This window comes from Typopeltis vanoorti, chromosome 4, assembly GCF_054136105.1.
Source record: "Typopeltis vanoorti isolate ZY-2024b chromosome 4, IOZ_Tvanoo_1.0, whole genome shotgun sequence".
Taxonomy (NCBI): Eukaryota; Metazoa; Arthropoda; class Arachnida; order Uropygi; family Thelyphonidae; genus Typopeltis; species Typopeltis vanoorti.
Window position 1 is genome coordinate 16,005,916 of NC_143552.1, and position 21,289 is coordinate 16,027,204.

Sequence of the window (21,289 nt, forward strand, 5' to 3'; positions counted from 1 at the left end):
TCCCATAATTTAAAAATGTAGCGGGTAAAATAAGAGGGAGTGCATGTTTGCATGTAATGTAGACAGTGGGAGGAATTGGGTTATATTGATATAAGGATCTCAGGTTTTGGTAGCAGCCATGATACTAAGGAGATGTGTGCTTGCCAGGAAAGAGTTATGAGTAGCATGATCAAGAAGAAGGAAAACAAGCATCAGATAGTGTTAGATAGTGTGACTGGAGATATGAAGGATGGTGCTGACTGTTTCAGTGAATCTTGAGTCAAGATATAATGTGTAGGAGTTAACATTTACATTAGAAAACTAGAAAGGCTGATTGATGTGAGATGAACAAGAAGTGTGAGAGAAAGTTATGGGAATGATGGGAGAGAGAGAGAGAGAGAATGGGCAAATCAAGGAACAAGAAGGAATGAGAGAAAGTATAGGAGCAAGGGAAAGTGAGATGAGAGGAAGACAGATGGTAAGGTGGGGGGGGGGGGAAGCAAGGAGGGAGAATGTGAAGGAGAGAGAGTGAGTGAGGGATGCAGGTGAGCAAGGAATGAATGGATCTGTGAAGGGAGATATATAGAGATTTACTAATCCGTGGTGTGCAGAATAGACGTTAGAGGAATGCCTGCCTGGAGGAATGACAGAGAGTACATATATAGCAATAAAGCATGATGAGAATGTATATGATAAGAAAGCGATGGTTGGTAAAAATGACCTGAGAGGTCATGTGAATAAATTGTCAAGAGATCCGAGATTTCCTAACTTAGTTTTAGGAACTGTGCAATGGAAAAGTATGAGAGGAAAGATAGTGAGTATTTTATCCAGATATAATGATGCAGAGTTGAGGAGAGCAGCAATAATGAATGGTAATGGCAAGGTTATGTCGAAAAAGAGGTCCGGAATATGTGTATGCCTGGAGTGCATTTGAGGATAGAAGAGAGTGTATGCAAGAGATGGACTGTATTTGAACATAGAAGGCATAGATGTATGGAGGGATTGTTGTTCTTGAGGCAAGCGAGAGAATTAGGACATGGAAACTAGAGATGCCAGTGACAGGAGAAGTTGACAAGAAAATGCATATCTTGCAAAGTTTCAAGGGGAAAGGAATTTATGTGGAATTAAATAGCAAGCAACTATAATAATCTACAAATCAGCTTAGGAAAGTTCCATGTCTAGAAGAATTGCAAGGGAGAGATGTCAGCAATGCATGGGGGCTAGTGAAGAAATATTTATTGACTGAAATGGCAAATTGCATATCTCAAGTGAAAAAGATAAAACAATTTGGTGTAAAGTGGATGACTAATGAAACAAACATGAACTGTAGATGAAAAAGAGGTTGTGAGCAGTTGCATCAGGAATATAAAATCAGGCCAAGAAAGCAACTAGTATAGTAAGGAAGACAAAATGGAATATTAGGAAAGATTAACTCTACAATCCAAGAAAAATCCCAAGGAATTCTTTCATTTGGCCAGTAGGAGGAGAAATGACTATGGACAAATGACCCTATTAGATGGAAAAGGAGGTAAAGTGACCAGTGCAGATGATATAGTGGAGCTGTTCAATGATCAGTTTCTATTGGGTAATTTCATCCTGGTAAAATGGGTTTTATTTTGGAGTAATGGGAAGGACAATGCTTAGAAGTGCATGAAGAGAATGAGTTTCAAATACTCTGGAGGTCAATGAGGCAGTGGAATTGAATGGGATTTCACCATGTGGTTTTATATAATGTGTGTAGGAGTTAACATTAACATTGGCCCAGCTGTTCAATGAAAGCCTAACTACTGGGAAAGTGCCCAAGTGGAAGGAGGGTAAGATAGTGCTCTTACACAAGGATAGTGATAAAATGCAGATATCAAACTACAGACCAGTTTGTATTTCTTCTGTGGTTAAGATTTTGAAGAAATTAGTAAGGGATCATATACTGAATGGGGAAGGGTATGGGGGGGTAATTTTATCTGTAGAAGTCAGCATGGATTTGTTAACGAGTGCTCTTGTTTCAGCAGACTGCTTACCTTTTACAATAAAGTGACAGGAGAAGTTGACAAGAAAATGCATATCTTGCCTTTTTTTTTTATTTTTATTTTGCAAAGGCATAAGGTACCACATGATATGTTGATATTTAAGTTGCAACACATGGGTTAGATATCAGATTAGTGAAGTGGATTGAAATTGGCTATCTGATATATATCAGAAGATTGTGTGGGAGAGCTGTATCCAGGAAGAGGGAGGTCACAAGTGGGATTCCACAGGGATTAGTACTGGGAGCTTTGCTTTTTTAACCTTTATGATGCTATAACTGGGTTGAAAGAAGATATTCGATTTGCAGATCACATGAAGCTTCAGAGAGTTTTTAGTAACAGTGCTGATGTTTTGGTTCTTCAAGAGGATTTGAATAAGCTGAAAGGTGGGAGATCAATTAAATGCAGCTAAATGAAAGGAATTAAAATTTGGGATTCAGAAATAGGACACTGCATATTCTATTGGTCAATCTCTACTAGAGGAAGTGGATGAAGTAAGAGATGTTGTGGTGATTGTCAATAAAAATTTGAAGTTTAGGGTACATATTGCAAAGGTAATCTAGAGGACTGCTGCAATACTAAGACAGATTTTAGAGACAAAAGAGTGCTGATTCCATTGTATAAAGCCCTGATCAGGCCATATGTGAACTACTGTACCCAGATCTGGTCCCTGAGATTTGAAGAGGACAAATTAACCCTGGAGAGGGTCCTGTTCTGTCAAAGTGTCATTCAGGAGGTTGACTAATATGGGTCTCTATTTCATATATAGGTTCTTCTCATCATAGATGGGATGTGAACCTAGGTCTTTCCAACCAAAGCTCATGTACACAACTGAGCTACAGAGGCTATCCTGGAGAGGGTAGTAAAATGGCAGATAACCAAGATAATATCAGAATTCTAGATTGTTAGTTATGAGAATAAACTGAGGGCATGGAAACTGCAGAGATTGGTGAATAGAAAATGAAGGGGTGACATGACTGAGACATTTAAACTGTTGAGAGTTATTTACAGGATTGACACAGGGGGAGATTTTTCAAATAGCAGAACAAGGAAGAGAGACCATCCCTGTAAGATCCAAAAGGAGGTGATGAGTGGTAGGGTAAGAAATGGCAATTCATTGCTGATAGAGTTGTGATGGTGAATGGGTTTCAGGATTGGTATGATAGACTGTGTTGTCCAAGTCTTGACCGAGGAGTTATTAACTTCATGGTGGTTCAGAATAATTATAATAATTAATGTTCAACATAATTAACATTTAATAATTAATGTTCAACAATTAACATTTAATAATTAATGTTTAGCATAATTAACATTTAATAATAATTACTATAGAATATGTCAATATATAAATGACTACTTGTTCTGTGGATGACCTTTTTCAAGTTACATTTAGGTTTTTATCCATCCCTTTAACTTGTAATTATGGCTATCTTTGTTTTCTGTATTTATTTTTACACTGAATTTATCATGTCTCTATTAGATTACTAATTTTACTTTGCAGATCCTTTCTTTTTTGTGTTTCTATTTCTTGCATGACCTTTTCTGAGAGAATCTCACACAACAGTGGTGATAATACACATTCTTCTCAGACCCCTCTTTTAACATCTGTTCATTGTAAATATAACCAGAAATAATAAAAATCAATAATGATGTAATTAAAAAAGTAGATTATTACATATACTTAGGACAACAGATATCAGTGGAACAAAATATCATGGACAAAATTAAAAGACACACGATGCTTGGGTGGAAAGCATTCTCTCTCTCTCTCTCTCTCTCTCTATGTTCACTGGACATCTACAGATGCCGTATGGTCACTCCGATGCTCGGTGATGTTCCACACCAGGCCTCGCCATGTAGTCCTGTTGTTTGCTTTTCTGGCAGCCTGAACTCTCTGAAGATCAGTCATTCCACACACGCCATCCATCCATCTCATTGATGGTCTACCCCTGCCTCTTTTTCCAGGAACTTTACCTTCTATTACTGTTCTGAGAAGTCCTCCTTCCATCCTTTCTATGTGTCCAAAATATTTTAACTTTCTTCTGTCAATATCCTTAAGGAGCCTTAAAGTTCTACTAATCTTTTCTAACACCCATTCATTTGTACGCCTTTCAGTATATGATATCCTCAACAGCCTTCTGTAACACAACATCTCAAAAGCAGATATCCGTTTCTTATCTGACTTCTTTAGGTTCCAAGTCTCGCATCCATAAGTCGCTGTTGGAAAAACAACTGCCTCTAAAATCCTCAACTTTGTTCCCATGGAGATAGATCCATCCTTCCAGATTTTAGACAGGTCTCTGATTGTTGTTTTAGCCATTCCTAACCTTTTTCTGACATCTTCTGAACAGCAATTCTTCACATTAATAATGGATCCCAGGTACTCGAACTTGCTGACTTCCTCAATTCTTTCTCCATTAAGATACACTTGTTTCTCAAGAGCTTCTCTGTTTGTTTTTCCTTTGAGAACCATGATCTTTGTCTTGCTAGAATTGAGTTGAAGTCCTCTGTTATTACTGATCTTGTTAACTTTGTCAAAAATTAGTCCTAGTTCTTTCATGTCATTACAAAGGAGTACTGTATCATCAGCGTACCTCAGATTACTGATCAATCTACCTCCTATCGTAATTCCTGTCCTGAGCTCATCCAATGCTTCACGCATGACGTCCTCTGCATATATACTAAACGAGTGAGGAGAAAGTAAACATCCTTGTCTAACTCCTTTTCTAACTTGAAGCCAGTCAGTCAATCCAACACCTGTTCTTACTGTGGCTTCTTGCTCCTTATACAAGTTGGCTATCAACCTGATAGTGTGTTGAGGAAAACCCATTCTTTTCATTACTTCCCACAGTTTCACATGCTCAACACAGTCAAAAGCTTTAGAGTAGTCTAAGGAGCACATTACCAGAGGGAGTCTGAATTCTTTATATTTTTCTATGATCTGTCTAAGGCAAAGGATCTGATCTCTGGTGCCCCTACCTTTCCTTAAACCTGCTTGTTCCTCGGGCATCTCTGCCTCAACTTTGGCCTCAATCCTATTATTCAATCCTCAATCCTAATCCTATTGGAAAGCATTTGGAAAATTATATTCAATATTCAAAAGTCAACTACTATTATGCCTGAAGAGAAAGGTTTTTAACCAATGTATTCTTCATAAATTGACATAAAGCTGTAAAACATGGACACTAAATGCAGAGGAAATTCATAAATTAAGAACAACACAATTTAGTATGGAAAGAAGTATGCATGGAGTCAAAAGGCTGGATCACAAAAGGAATACGTGGATAAGAAATGAAACCAAAGTCTCTGACATCAAAGGAAGAGTGAAACATCTGAAGTGGCAATGGGCTGGGCATACTGCTCAAAGACAAGATCAATGATAGACAAAAAGAGTACTGGATTGGATTCCATGCACGATCAACCTAAATCACGGTGGATTGATGATCAGATTGACATGGGAAAGGAGAGCCATGGACAGACAGTTTTGGAGTAATCTTGGAAAGATCTTCATCCAGCAGTGGATTAACAATGGCTGCTGCTGATGATGATGATATATATATTATTATTATCTTTTAACTCCAGTCTAATGTTTTCTAAAATTCTAATAAGTTTATTATTATTATTATTAGACACCTCCAGGGAGTCCAAAGACTTATCGAGAGAGGGCACCTGCTCTACAACTCTGTCACTGCCACTCAATCCACCGACTGATCGCAACTATACCAACGCCATCTACTGCCAACCACCACCACTAGTATTTCCAAAGGCAATCACAAACATCCATGCCCACGTCGGAATTCAACCCCGCAGCCAGGCTGGTAAAATAATAAAATAATTTATTAAATACTATATTATATACATAATGTGAAAACCTTATAATCATTGTCATGACAAAATTAGTAATCAATAGTATGAACATTGCGATCATCGGGAGTTCTACAATATTCTGTAACCAGTTTTGTTCCATGAATCGTAAAATCCAGTAGACTACCAGCTGCCAGGTTACTCGCAGCAGAAAAAGACTGTAAAGGATAAATGCTAGTTTCTTGAAATAATGCCACAATGGATTTTCGTGAGATTCTTTGTAATCATAGCCACTATGAACTGCTTCAAGCATGTTAACTAACCTTAAGAAAACCTCTTGAATGGACCCTAAGCATTTCCAGTGCACATATCGATTATTTTGCTGTCCTTTTTTATAATGGAACTTATTTCCTGGTGCTTTTAGAAGACCTTTTTATGAAATTGCTTGGATCATTTGCTTAGTTGCTATTGTTGATGTAATTTTTTAAACTAATTTCTTCTTCTTCAACACTTTGTTTCACTTGCAGTAGACCCCATCTACTTACTGTTCTTGACAGCTGGTTAACATCACTTCATGGACGTGATGCATAGTCATTAATTTTCAAGTTTTGTGATCCAATTTGTCCAGATCTTTTTTTTTTTTTTCAATCTACAATGCACTCTGTATTGGATCACTGATATAGCCCAAGAGTTCATGTCTGAATTGTGTTCAGTCCATTAAGTTTTCTTCAAAGTCATTTGTTTCTTCTTTTGCAGAAATTGCTTTTATGTATTTCTCATGATCAAAATTAAAATTTAATAATGTTGGAGGTTTAATGGATTTTTTACAACACTCAGAAAGGATTAAAAAGAATTTAATACTTCTTATATTTCTTAATTTTCCTAGTTTTTCCTCATTTAATAGATAAAAATTGCACATTTATTCCAGCCAAATATTTTGATGCCCTGTCTGAAAACATGAACCATGTTCAGTAATGAGTATTTGCTGTGCTGATTTTCCATATAACTTCATTATCCATATACTGCAGGTGGGAAATTTTAATATTTTTTTTTAGGAATTTCATATCGACATTTTGCTTTCTTCAAAATCATAAAGAAAGGTATCCAAGAAGCATGGAACAAGGTAAGGGAATTGTTATAAACAACATTCAGCAGAAACATGGAATTTGAAGACATCCTAGTATCAAAACAAGGTATGTACAAATTTTTCCTCCTCTTTTATTCTGCAATAATTGCCTTCAATACTCACCCATAATGTCCTAAAATATATATATAATTTTTTTTTAATAAAAATAGCCAATGTGTCTAAAATAAGGGACACTTCTAAACAAAAATAGGCTATAATAGCCATAATATTAATAATAGTGTTTAAGAGGAGTAGCATGAGAATTTTCCCAGAAACAATACATAATACTTAAGTTTGTTTTTCATCTTTTTGTATTCTGAAGATCATTTTATCAATAAGGATCTAGTCTTCTGTTCCTAAAGATTTTTTAAAATTGCCCTTTTGTGTTCAATCAGATAAATTTTATTATCTCATAAGTAATGGTATATAGAATTTGCTATGTTTGCAGTGAACAGCTTAAGCATTGGCTATGTTATTGGATGATAGTTACTTGGGTCACACACTCTTATCCTTATCTTTCATGAATAGAAATGTATGCTCAGATATCATCCAGTCTTCAGTTGAGCCTGACTTAAACAAATAATTAAATTATAATAAATTTAGTTTAATCCTTTATCCCAGTGAGAGCAAACAAAGTTTACGCCTGAAAATATCTTCAGGACTGAATATAGTGTTGTACTATCTTACCTGGGTAAGTAGTACAACACCAGGCAACTCGTAGCAAAGGTGGAGCAAGATACCAACACTCCTATCCCAGTATCTCCCATAATGCATAACACCCGGTGTTGTACTACTTACCCAGGTAAGTTAGTACAACACTATATTCAATCCTGAAGATATTTTCAGGCGCAAACTTTGTTTGCTCTCACTGGGATAAAGGATTAAACTAAATTTATTATAGTCTAACCTAGTGAAAAATAAACTTTCAACATCTTTCTCTAAATCCAGAGTAATTTAATAAAAAAAGGTAGCAAACCTTTTGGCAACTCCTATAGGTAAAAATGACCTTGCTACTGCTTCTGCCTGGTATCTCCAATCTCCAACTCTGGGCCTGGCTCCCACTGAAGAGACCTCAATAAAGGTCAAAACTAGTCTGGGTAGTGGCCAATCCCTTAATGCAAAACAGTATACATATCCACAAGGAGATGTGTTATGCATTATGGGAGATACTAGGATAGGATTGTTGGTAGCTTGCTCCACCTTTGCTATGAGTTGCCTGGTGTTGTACTACTTACCCAGGTAAGATAGTACAACACTATATATTCAGTCCTGAAGATATTTTCAGGTGCAAACTTTGTTTGCTCTCACTGGGATAAAGAATTAAACTAAATTTATTATAATCTAACCTAGTGAAAAATAAACTTTCAAATAATTAAATTGTTTTGTCATTTGTCCATGTAGGCTGAGTAGATGATTTAACTAAAATCCATAATTCATCTTTGCCTGGGATACTCCAGTTTTATTTTAATTTCTAGCATGTGCACCGACCCTTTATTTTTCCAGTAATAATGACATTTTGTACTTGTTTTTGTTTCATTTCTGTTTCTTTAATCCATGAGGTATTATGTTCAATAGGATTGCCCCGGAATTCGAAAATTCAAGGGTTTCTTTTTTTTTCTGATGTTTGCATTTGTATTTCCCTGTAAAGATTGAAAGAAGTGATGCTTGTTCAGTGTTCTGAACAAGCTTGTTCCTGATCTCCATGGAGTCACAAAACTTATTGTGGGAGATAAATGCTAGATATCCCAAAGTTTATCATACTACTCCTTAAACTCATCCATCACTTGCACCTTCACCACCCTCTCAAGCACCGCACCCCATGCTCCCACAATTCTCCATGAAAAATATCTACCCTCTTTCTCACCACTTTACTCATCACCTGTTTCTGCACCTCCCAGGGATGACTCCTGGTCCTTCCTTTTCCTGCTTCTACCTTCTGTTATGAAAATTCTTCCCATTGTCAATCCATAATAATCTTTCAACTCTTAAATGTCTCAATCATATTAATGAGAGAAGGAGTGTAAAATGCTTATATGAAAATCTATGAAAAGCAGAAGCCCTGTTTTTGTGCAGCAACTGATCTTTCATATAGCACAAGGAGATTTAATATCGTATCACTGGTGTTTGTCCACTTTTCTTAATCTATTGTTCCTTGGCTATTCTTTTATTTATTAGATTTTGACATCTATCCAATATTATTCTAAGAAATAATTTCAGAGCATTGCTTACTAAACTAACTGCTCTGCATTCAGGACATCTCAGTGAGTTTGGCTTTTCTTGTACTGGACTGATTACTGAGTTTTTCATAATTTATTCAATCACATACTCAATTTTTGTTAATTAGATGACATCATATCCACGGTTTTTAAAAATTTCATTTGTAACTAAACTTGGAACTGGTATTTTATTTTTTTAAAAGTTTTTTGTGGTGGTTTTCTTGCTTTTTCAATTAATATCAAAGGGCCATCTGTTCTATATCAATACTTGTTTTCAGGTCTTCTCTATTATCTGAATATAGTTCTTTAATATATTTCTCCCAGTCTCATAGGATCTATGTGTACAAACAATACATATTTTTACTGCCCCCACCCCCTTTTCACTTTTTATACATTTCAGTTGTTTTTTTCTTTTGTGAGTTCCTTTATCTTATTGCATTTTTCAAAATAATGGTGACTGGCTTTAATTTCTTGACATATAATAAATAAAGATTAATAGTTGGGGTTACAGGGTATGAGGCATTTTGACTAAGTGTCTTCTTTGAAGCTATTCACGCTTGCTTCCTTTACCTCACATTGGTTATTTTCTATATTAATTTAGAAACTTTGGAGCTCGTGGGCACTTTGCCCATGAGCTTCAAAGAAGACACTTAGTCAAAACGGCTTATACCCTGTAACCCCAACTATTAATCTTTATTTATTATATTTTATCTTTCTCCTTTTTCTAAAAAAAAAAAAATTTGTACTTCATCCTTGATACAAGGCTATTATGAAATTACTATATGTATATTTCGGCTTCTAATTCACACATCTTCAATTTCCACAGTTTTAGTTCCCACATATCTTTATCTCCATATCCACCCACTCTGCTTTCTTTTTTGAGGGAAAAAAAAAAAAGCCCTAATGTATTTATCCAAATGACAGCAATAAATGGTAATAGTCCATTCTAAAGGCCTAAAGTTCAGTTATATAATTTCTATCAATACATTTTTGCCAGCCTGGTTGGCTGAGTGGTTAGCGTATCCACTTTGCAGCCAAAAGGCTGTGGGTTCGAATACTACCGTGGGCATGGATGTTTGCGATTGTCTGTGAAAATACCAGAGGTTGGCGGTAGATTGCATTGGTGTAGTTGCAGTTTGTTGGTAGTGGTGAATTGAGTGATGGAGAGAGAGAGTTGTAGAGTAGGTGCCCTCTCTCGATGAGCCTTGGACTCCCTGTGTCATGTAATAATATTTCTGATGTTGGAAGTTTCCCCCCCCCACTTGGTTAGACTATAAATTATTTAGTTCAATCCTTTATCCAAGTGTAAGCAAACAAAGTTTGCACCTGAAGTATCTTCAGGACTAGGACAACTTGTAGCAAAGGTGGACTAAGTTCTCATCACTTTCCTTAGTAACCCATAATGCAAAGCACATCTCCTTTCAGATGTATAATGCTATGCATTATGGGAAGGGGTCACTACCCAGACCGGTTTCGACCTTTATTGAGATCTCTTCAGTGGGAGCCAGATCCAGAGGTGATACCAAGGTTGAAGTAATGCAGAACTCATATTTCCATATGCCAGTTGCCAAAAGGTGTCACACCTTAATATTAAATTACTCTGGATTAAAGAAAGATGTTGGAAGTTTTTTTTTTCCACTTGGTTAGACTATAAATTATATATTTAGTTTAATCCTTTATCCAAGTGTAAGCAAACGAAGTTTGCACCTGAAGTATCTTCAAGACTGGGGCAACTCGTGGCAAAGGTGGACTAAGTTCTCATCGCTTTCCTTAGTATTCCATAATGCAAAGCAATCTCCTTGCAGACATGTATAATGCTATCCTAGCCTTTTGCTGTAGCGTGAAAAACATAAGTTCATAGAGGTCTATAACTTGACATGTATCTCATATCTCACTTTTCCTTTAAGTGCACTACTGTGGCTGGAATAATGTGAGGTAGGTTTCCAGGTCATTCCACGGAGGATGTGTATAATATGACTAACATGCTTTTGTCTCATTATAGGAGGGAATCATTATTCCTTGCTATACTACATTTAGTGCTCATCTGTTCTTATGGAGAATTTATTTGCCACTTCCACTGATCATGCCTTTCCCGGTTTAAATTTAATTATTGTTCAGGGTCCCTCTTTGCCTTCATAGCTACTGTAGCTACTTGGGCTCACAAAGTTCCCTCACCTCATAAAGCAATCCCATGCATGCATCGTCCATCTCCCATAACATGAATGTACTGAACTAGGCTAAAGTGGATACTCTCTCTCTCTCTCTCTTGTGAATCTGTTAAAATACATTGTGACCATTAACTCCTTTGTAGTTAAACTCCAAACTCTCAGAACAATTTAATTCTTCTTACTTATTCAATAATTCATTCCTTCTAATATTTGTCTTTAGGAACAATTCTCCTTCTAATGTATTTCCTTTAATTTCCTTTAAACAAGAATACAATCTGCAGTTCTTGAAATCCAAAATTAACAAGTTCCTCACAGACTTTCTGCCCACCAATGGTATTAAATTTTAATATCCCTCTTGCACGTGAGAGGCTACAAAGTTTCTAGCAAATCAATACAACGTGGGGGTAGGGGTCAATAGAAAAGTAAATTTCACTAAAAGTTTCCAGTAATAATTCAAAAACACAAAACAGGAACTGATAAAAATTGAACTCCTTTATGAAAGGACCTACTGATTTTGTTTTTCAGAAAAATCAAATTGAATAGATACTTACATATTTGTTTTCTTCATTTTCTGGTTGATTTCTATAGATAAATCCCTTAATAAACCTAAAATACACATGATAATAAAACTATACTTCAAAGAGTTATAATTTTAAAAAAATAGTAATGTGACTACTAGTATTTCTAACACTGTATACATAAAATGTTGCCAAACTCTGTTCAATAGTTAAGAAGCATATTATCATTCACTGCTCAGTATAATAGAAAAGCTGTACATAATCATATAGATAACTCACTCGCTTTAACAAAACATGGACACACTCCAACCAAAACAGCACAGGACGAATTCATCCTACTTTAAATGACATTCACTATAACATACATTAGAAGGAAAATTATCACTTAAAACAGCACATGATGGAGGGTGAAAGATGACCGAGTGTGCTAAGTCTGGTGAAAGCATCAGAGAACTTTTCCCCAACCAAAGTAGTCATTTTGACTCTGATATGGGAGAGTGATCAAGTATTCCTGATTTGGTTAGTGGCCAAGTACATTTTAGAGAATTTTCAGGTAAGATAGGAAATATGTGGAATTGCAGAGTGAATGATTAGGACTAGCAGAATACAGTCTGGAGCAATATCATATCAAAATTATTAGTAACATATGAGTAAAGGGAAGCTGAATCAGAATGTATACTCAGAGTTAGGAGGAAAAATCAGGTGGGAGTTAAATCGATAAATAGCATTACTAAATGGGAGCTATAAAAAGAAGAAACTGTTGTCAAAGGAATATAAAGAGAAATGTGATAAACAATCTCATGAATAACACACACAAAAAAAAAATAGAGACAAAGTAACTGGGATAGTAGAGAGAGAGAGAGAGAGGAATTAGTATGTGTGAAAAAAATTTCAGGTAAGAGAAAATTCCAAGGAATTATTTTGTCACAGGGTAAGCAGATGGGGAAGAATGATTATGGAATGACAGTATTAATGATGCAGATGGTGAGAGAGTGGGAGCAGCAGGGCAGATAACTGAATTACTAAGTGAGTGATCACTTTAAGATGGGGAATCAACAGGCTGAACATCAGAACATAACATGGGTGACTGATGTGATGGGGATAGTTGTCAGAGGGAAGAAAGCTGAAGGTAGACAGAGAAAATGTAGATGGAATATGAAATATAAAGCTGTGATATGGATGAAAGCATGGCTAAAGGATAATGGACAACCACTGGACACTGGCCTGGCATACTGCCATGCAGAATCAAGAGAATGGAAGTGGCTACTGATGTGTCATGTAATCGGTAAGTCATTATTGATATTGTAAACTCCTGGGGACTACTCCATTGTTTGCTGATAATAGGCTGGGGAAGGACAATAAACATACATAATGTAGAGATCTACTAGAAGTGCTTGAATGGACTGATATTGTGAGCAAAGAAGAATGGTTAATAGTTCAATATTGCAAAGTGTAATGTTTTGTACTTTGAGTGGAAAAGATTACAATACTGACAGAATCATGATACAAAAGAACTGATGAGGATGATGAAAGGAGGCATGGATTTAGGATTTGTTAAGGACATGCTGCAAAAGGATAGCATTGCAGTTTAACTGCTTGACTAAGTTTTTTAAGTCTAACTTCTTGAGTACATAGTTTTTATTCTTTGGTCCTTGAAGACTTTTAAATATTGCGAGTGTGAGCAAAAGATAATGGTTAGAAGTTCATCATCTGAACAATTTAGGTATAGGCTTTTTATGTCCTGTCCCTGCTCTACATGAGGTTGATCTTTCCATGTTAATCTTGGACGTCCATGGTCTCTTCTTCCTGTAGATTTATATTCTAGTGCTAGTTTAGGAATCATATTGTTATTCATTCTTTCTATGTGGTGCAGCCAATTTTGCTGGTATTTCTTGTATGTACTTGTTCCCTTATTTCTGTGTTTTTGTTTTTATCAAGTAAGCCCCAGGAGAGGCCTTAGAAACTTCAACTGTGCTGCTTCCGATCTTTGTATGTTTTTTTGTTTTAGAATTCAGGTTTCACTTCCAAATTCGACAGGTGTTTTAAAGCTCAAATCATGTAATCTTAGTTGGGTTTCTTTAGTCATTTATTTTCCAAAATTTCTTTTAATTATGCCATTCATTCTATTGTAAATTTGTAGTCTTTCTTCCAATTGTGAATCAGTATTGATTTGTGAGATTATATTTCCTAAGTATTTGAATTCTGTAACTTGTTCTATTATTTTATAGTTAAGCATAATTTTGACTTTTTTGAATGGTGTTTCCACACATTGTCATAGGTTTTGTTTCAGAGATTTTCATTTAAAATCTTTTTGCTATTTTATTTAGGTGGTTAGCTGCAATTTGGAGTTTATCTTCTGAATTTGAAATTAGTACTTGATCATCTGCATAAAGTATTGTATTTAGCTGTATATTATTGTTAGTTTAATTCCATCTTTGACAGTTGTTTTCTTGTTCTTTTAGGATTCTGCTTATATAAATGTTGAATAGAATTGGGGATAAGCCACAGCCCAGCCTTGTCTCACTCCTTTATTTATGGTTATAGGTTCTGATAATGTTCCATCTGAAAATTTGATGTAAATTTTTGTTTCTTTGTATTGCTTTAATTTAAAATCAAGAAACTCTTTCTAGTCCATGAATGAATGCTCTTCAGCTGCCTTACCATCAGCACCTGGCATGTGGAGAGAACACTGGTCCAACAATCTTCCAACAAATGACTTCCTGGTTGAAGATCCCTGTGCTCTACAGCCTGGTTTTGTCCTTCCTAGAAAGATTTGGTCATCTATCAACAGGATCAGAACCAGGGCAGATGTGGCTATCTACTACATAAATGGAGACTGTCAGACCACCCTTATTGTGATTGCTCTCACATTTCCCAGACGATTACTCATATCGTGAATGACTGCCCAAGGTACCAATTTCATGGTAGTGGCATCCAGGAAATCCATGAGGTGATGGATTGTTATCATATCCGCTCTCTAGCCAAACGGCTGTGGGTTCGAATCCCACCATGGGAATGGATGTTTGTGATAGTCTGTGAAAATACTAGTGGTGGTAGGCAGTAGATGGCACTGGTGTAGATGATGATGGAGATGGAGAGATGTAGAGCAGGTGCCCTCCCTTGATGAGTCTTAGGACTCCCTGGAGGAGTCGTGTAATAATAGTAATAATATATATTTATTATTTTTATTATTTATTTATTTATTATTATTTTTATGAAGAGGGGTAAAGGAAGTTGAAATAGTTGCAAGATGCATTTCGAAGTGCTCTGTCAGTGAATAAGTTTAAAGGAAAGACACAGCATGTATTGTATGAACAATGGTTAATATATACCTATTGCAATGAATCTTTAGATACTATGAAGATTTCCATATGATGATAAAGGTTGAGAACTGATTACATGTCTAACTGACAAAAGAAACTGGGAAATGGAACAGAAGCATCATTAGAAATATGCCTTTCCTTTAGTGTTACACGGTGATCAGCATTCATTTCAGACAAATTATGGAGACCACAATCATGTTATAATAAATTTAGTTTAATCCTTTATCCTTTATCTTCAGGACTGGGGTAAAGTGGTGCAACACCGGGCGAATCCTTGCAAAGGTGGAGCAAGATACCAACACCCCCATCTCAGTATCTCCCATAATGCAAAACATATCTCCTTGTGGATATGTATAATGTTATGCATTAAGGGAAGGGCCACTACCCAGACTAGTTTCGACCTTTATTGAGGTCTCTTCAGTGGGAGCCAGGCCCAAGTGGAGATACTAAGGCAGAAGCATTAGCAAGGTCATCTCCTCCTATAGGAGCTGCCAAATGGTGTGCCACTTGGGCCTGGCTCCCACTGAAGAGACCTCAATAAAGGTCAAAACTAGTCTGGGTAGTGGCCCTTCCCTTAATGCATAGCATTATACATATCCACAAGGAGATGTGTTTTGCATTATGGGAGATACTGAGATAGGAGTTTTGGTAGCTTGCTCCACCTTTGCTACGAGTTGCCTGGTGTTGTACTACCTACCCAGGTAAGATAGTACAACACTATATTCAGTCCTGAAGATATTTTCAGGCATAAACTTTGTTTGCTCTCACTGGGATAAAGGATTAAACTAAATTTATTATAATTTAATTATTTGTTTAAGTCAGGCTCAACTGAAGACTGGATGGACCAGTGGAGGAGTGGATCCTTGGATGAGTTGAGAAAGTTCTTTAATTTTGCAGGAGGTTTAAAGGTGGCTTTAAGGTTGTATTTCTGTAGTATTCTGTTCATTTTATCTGATATTTCTTTAATGTATGGGATGGTTACAGTTTTATTGTAGTCTAGTTTATTTTTGTTTTTAGGTGAGGTCATGTGAAGAATTTTGTTGATAGTATTTTGGCTGTAGCCATTTTTTTGAAAGTTATTGCTGATGACTTTTAATTTATCTTTAAGTACTTGTTCACTGGAGCAACTCTTCGAAGTCTTGTTTTTTAGTGCGTTAATGACACCTATTTTTTGTGTTGGGTGGTGGTAGTCTATGTGTATATATTGGTCAGTATGTAGGCTTCCAGTAAACAGTATGGTTATATGAACCTTTATCTGGTCTCTTTTGAAATGAAGGTGAGTTAGCCAGTCTCATATGGAGGTAGGGGTTTTTTTCACCTGGAAATGCAGGTTTTTCATCTTCAAGAACAGGCAAACTGGCCTGTGAACACACGCATCTACAGACATAGGACACATTGGGAGGCACAGCGCTAACCACCTTATTGTCAACATGGTAACAGTTAAATGAATACTTAAACGTGTGGACAGACTTATGTGTTCGTCGAACATGTTGTTTATTATTTTAACGGTATAACAGAACACAGAAACTAAGTAAATAATTAATTTATTAACTTGATGCTGATATTTCGCTGGTATTATAACCAGCATCTTCAGAGCACAAAAACACTGTTTGTCACAATACGCGAGACTAAAACAACATGGTGTACTTAAACAAAATTGTAGCAGCAACACAAAGACTAGAGTCCTGATTTTGGCGCCCTCTATCTGAAAAAAAAAAACAAAAAAAAAACGCTATCATATATTACTAGAGTCCTAGAAAAGTGCTAGTTTTTTCTTAATATGACTGTCTCCCAGATCTTCGGCAAGTTAATACAGCCATATTTGTTGACAAAACACTAAACAAAATACTAAACACTCCTAAGAAACCCCTCCCACCATCCACCACAGAGAACTACAACAAAACAGTCACCATCCCTTACATTAAAGGCACATCCGAAAAGATCTCAAGAATTCTCAATAAACATAAACTACGCACTACATTCAGACCATGTAGCAAATTAGCCACCCTCATCCGCTCACCCAGGGACAGCATTCCTCCTTTATCACATCCAGGAGTCTACCAAGTACCCTGCTCATGCAATCAAGCCTACTACGGTCAAACAGGAAGAACTGTGAATATCCGCATCAGCGAACATAAACGATACGTCCAGAATTATCATTATGGGAAGTCGGGCCTAGCAGACCATGCTCTGGATACTCCTGCACACAGGATCAACTGGAAAAACACAAAAGTACTACACAGAAACCCATATAAATCAGAGAGATTGTTCTTAGAGGCGACAGAAGCCCTAAAAGACACTCCAAATCTCAACAAATATGGCTGTATTAACTTGCCGAAGATCTGGGAGACAGTCATATTAAGAAAAAACTAGCACTTTTCTAGGACTCTAGTAATATATGATAGCGTTTTTTTTTTTTTTTTTTTTTTTCAGATAGAGGGCGCCAAAATCAGGACTCTAGTCTTTGTGTTGCTGCTACAATTTTGTTTAAGTACACCATGTTGTTTTAGTCTCGCATATTGTGACAAACAGTGTTTTTGTGCTCTGAAGATGCTGGTTATAATACCAGCGAAATATCAGCATCAAGTTAATAAATTAATTATTTACTTAGTTTCTGTGTTCTATTATACCGTTAAAATAATAAACAACAAGTTAAATGAATAGAAAATCTTTGACACTGCAAGGTAAAGAGGATGGAAAGAATAAGAATATTGGTCAGTATATGTAGGTAGGCTTCTGGTAAACATTGAAGGAAAGACTGCCAGAAGGAAGATGTGGGACAAGTGTATCTAGAAAAGGAAGTGTGCTTTCAATCTCAATTGTGAATTGTATGCATTTGTGTTGTTTTGTTTAGGTGGCTGATGAACGTGTCTAAGGTCTGGCAGCAATGGGACTAGATAGCGAAAACACTGTAAACATATCTAAGCCAGACTTTGGGTTTTAAAGGAGAGGAATCTAGAGCACATTGCTCAAAAGCTTCCATATAAAAGTTAGCAATTGGTGGTGATAATGGTGAGCCCATGGCTGTGCCTTCTTTTTTAGGTTGTTTTACCACAAAAATAGCCAGAACATAGTATATGTACTGGGACCAGGAACAAAGAGTGCTGTGATATCTGGAGGGAATTTGTCCTGTAACAGGAGAATTGTGTCATTAATTAGAAGAACAGTTGTGAAGAGGGAAGAGATCTCAAAACTGACTAATAAGTCACTTTTTTCCAGTGTGATGTCTTTGATTTGGTTTAAAAAGTGTTGTGTGTTTTTAATATATGAAGGGAATGACCTACCAACTCCTTGAGTGTTGAATGCTAGTTTCTTGGCTATATTGTAATTGGGGCTATCTATACCTTCAACTATTGGCCGGAGCAGTATGTTGTGCTTGTAAATCTTTGGTACATGGTAATTTCTCAGAGAACGAGCATAGTGCGGAAGTAATTTTTTAACTGTATCTTTGGGCTGAGAAGTGACTGATTTAAGTAACTCTTCTGTTTTTTTTTTTTTTTTTAATTTGGTTGGTTGGGTAATAGTTAACAAGTTGATAGGTGCTGTTGTTCGAGACTAATTGATTCAATTTTACTAAACATGTTGTTCGGATTAAAATAATTTTGGCACTGCCTTTATCAGCTCTAGTGATTACGATGTCTGAATTTGATTTTAGTGATTTCACAGCTGCCAATTCAGATTTGGTTAGGTTGCTAGTTATTGATTTCGTATTATTTAAATTTATTTTATCAGCTATGGTGGTTGGGAGAAATCCTAAGTTTCTTTCAATATGGTATATAAAATCTAGTTTGTTAATCGTCCTGGGTGCCACAGCAACCCAAAACCAGCATCTAATGTCTGGGACCAGATGTTTTTGCTATCTAGTCCCATGGTTATCAGACATTAGACACTTTCCTCAGCCACCTAAACAAAACAACACAAATGCATACAATTCACAATTGAGATTGAAAGGCAGAACAGACTTCCTTTTCTAGATACACTTGTCACACACCTTTCTTCTGGCAGTCTTTCCTTCACTGTTCACCAGAAGCCTATATATACACACATAAACTCCTGCCACCACCCATTTTTAGGGCTTTGAAAATTTGTTCCAATGAACAAGCACATAAAGATGAATTAAAAGTTATCAGCAATACCTTTCTAAAAAAATTGCTATAGCCAAAATACTATCAACACAGTTCTTCACAAGACCTGACCTAAAAACAAAAATAAACGAGACTACAATAAAACTACAACCATTTCATACATTAAAGGGATATCAGATAAAATAAACAGAATACTACAGAAATATGACCTTAAAGCCAGCTTTCAATCTCCTACAAAATTAAGGAACTTTCTCGACTCATCCAATGAGACCTCCTCCACTGGTCCATCCTGCAGTATACTGTATTCATTGCAAATGTAATTTATCCTATATAGGGGAAACAGGAGGCGCAACTTCTATCCAAAAAAGGAACATAAATGGCACATTAAATTTAATAACTATGATAAAGTCGGTCTTTCTGTTCATGCCCTGAATACTCTGCATAGAATTGACTGGAAAGGCACCTGTTGTTTACAACACACCAAATCATGATATGAACATAAATTTAAGGAGGCCTGTGAAATTCTTATCAACCACCCTAATCTTAACAGTAACGATGGTCTAAAAATCCCAAGAATATGGAAGGCACATATTCTACCCGCATAACCTTTCTGCCTAAGAGTCAATTATAAATAGGACTATAAGTAATCCAGGATCTTAACTCTAATATAACAACTCTTGAGGACATCACTTTTACTCTAATAAAACTATCTATGTGAAATTGTTCTCTTATGTTGTCATAAACAGAATATATTTTTGATGTATTTATTTTATTTATTTATTTTTTTAACTACAGGTCAGGTGCAGTAGAGCAACTGTTGATCAAATCATTGTCTCTTTGGCATACTGTATGAAATGTAATATAGCTTGTCTCTGCATATGTGTATAATCCAGATGATGACCTTAATATGAAGGTTGAAACTTCAGGAAATTAAAATAATTATTTCTAACATGTTGAAAGTTTATTTTTCACTTGGTTAAACTATAATAAATTTAGTTTAATCCTTTATCCAAGTATGAGCAAACAAAGTTTGCGTCTGAAAATATCTTCAGGACTGAGATAAGGTAGTACAACACCGGGCAACTCGCAGCAAAGGTGGATCAAGCTCTCAATTCCTTGTCTCAGTATCTCCCATAATGCACAGCACATCTCCTTGCAGACATGTTTTCTCTAAATCCAGAGTAATTTAATAATAAGGTGGCACACCTTTTGGCAACTCCTATAGGTAAGGATGGCCTCTCCTATTGCTTCTGCCTTAGTATCTCCACTCTGGGCCTCGCTCCACTGACGAGACCTCAATAAAGGTCGAAATTTGTTATGGCTCTTATTTAATTTTGTGAGAGAACCCTGAGGACTTGCACAAGGTGTGTTCAGGAGTACATTAGCATCTGCATAAAGCAAAGAGCTAAGAGTTTGATAAATTCAATTCTAATATCAGATTTTACTTACTATTATAATATGATCTATATAGATGAATAACAGTGGATATTCCTGTGTTTCCTTCAATACTAACTACTGACACACAACTTAAATACAGACTATGCATTGCTCCATATAATGTTCCATTTCTCTGCATATAATTGTAGTATTTTGAAAAGGTTTCTTTGATCACCTTGTTGCATGCCCTTTCAAGATCTACAAAACTTAAATATAGATCCTAGTAATATTCACATGATTTCTGAACTATCTGCTATTAAGTGAAAATCTCATCTCCACAACTTCAATTAGCCAAAACACTGCATGTTCCTCTCAAAAGTTTCTCTTCCACAATTTTTCTCAATCTGTTTTCAAATATTACTATTATTATTATTATTCAGACCTCCATGGAGTCAAAAGACTCATCGTGGGAGGTCCTTCCTAAGAAACACAAATTCTATCATGACTCATCGCAGCAGGTCCCTCCTAGGAAGCACAAAATCTATCATACCACTCCTTAAACTCATTGACCGTTCTCGCTCTCACCACTATCAGGCAATGCATTCCATGGTTCAACTACCCTCCATGCAAAGAAACCACTCCTCGCCCTCTTGCTGACTTTTTCCTTTC

General features: G+C 36.2%; 1 protein-coding gene across 5 annotated transcripts in view; it reads right to left on the reverse strand.

Annotated features, from left to right (window-relative positions):
- Myo61F (unconventional myosin 61F) overlaps window positions 1–21,289 on the reverse strand; it is a 744,085-nt gene that overhangs the window by 195,735 nt on the left and 527,061 nt on the right. For all 5 annotated transcript variants that reach the window (XM_090391651.1, XM_090391648.1, XM_090391650.1 and 2 more), the window contains exon 23: window positions 11,869–11,923. In XM_090391651.1, coding sequence (XP_090247777.1) covers window positions 11,869–11,923 — 55 coding nt within the window. The remainder of the gene's footprint in view (window positions 1–11,868; window positions 11,924–21,289) is intronic.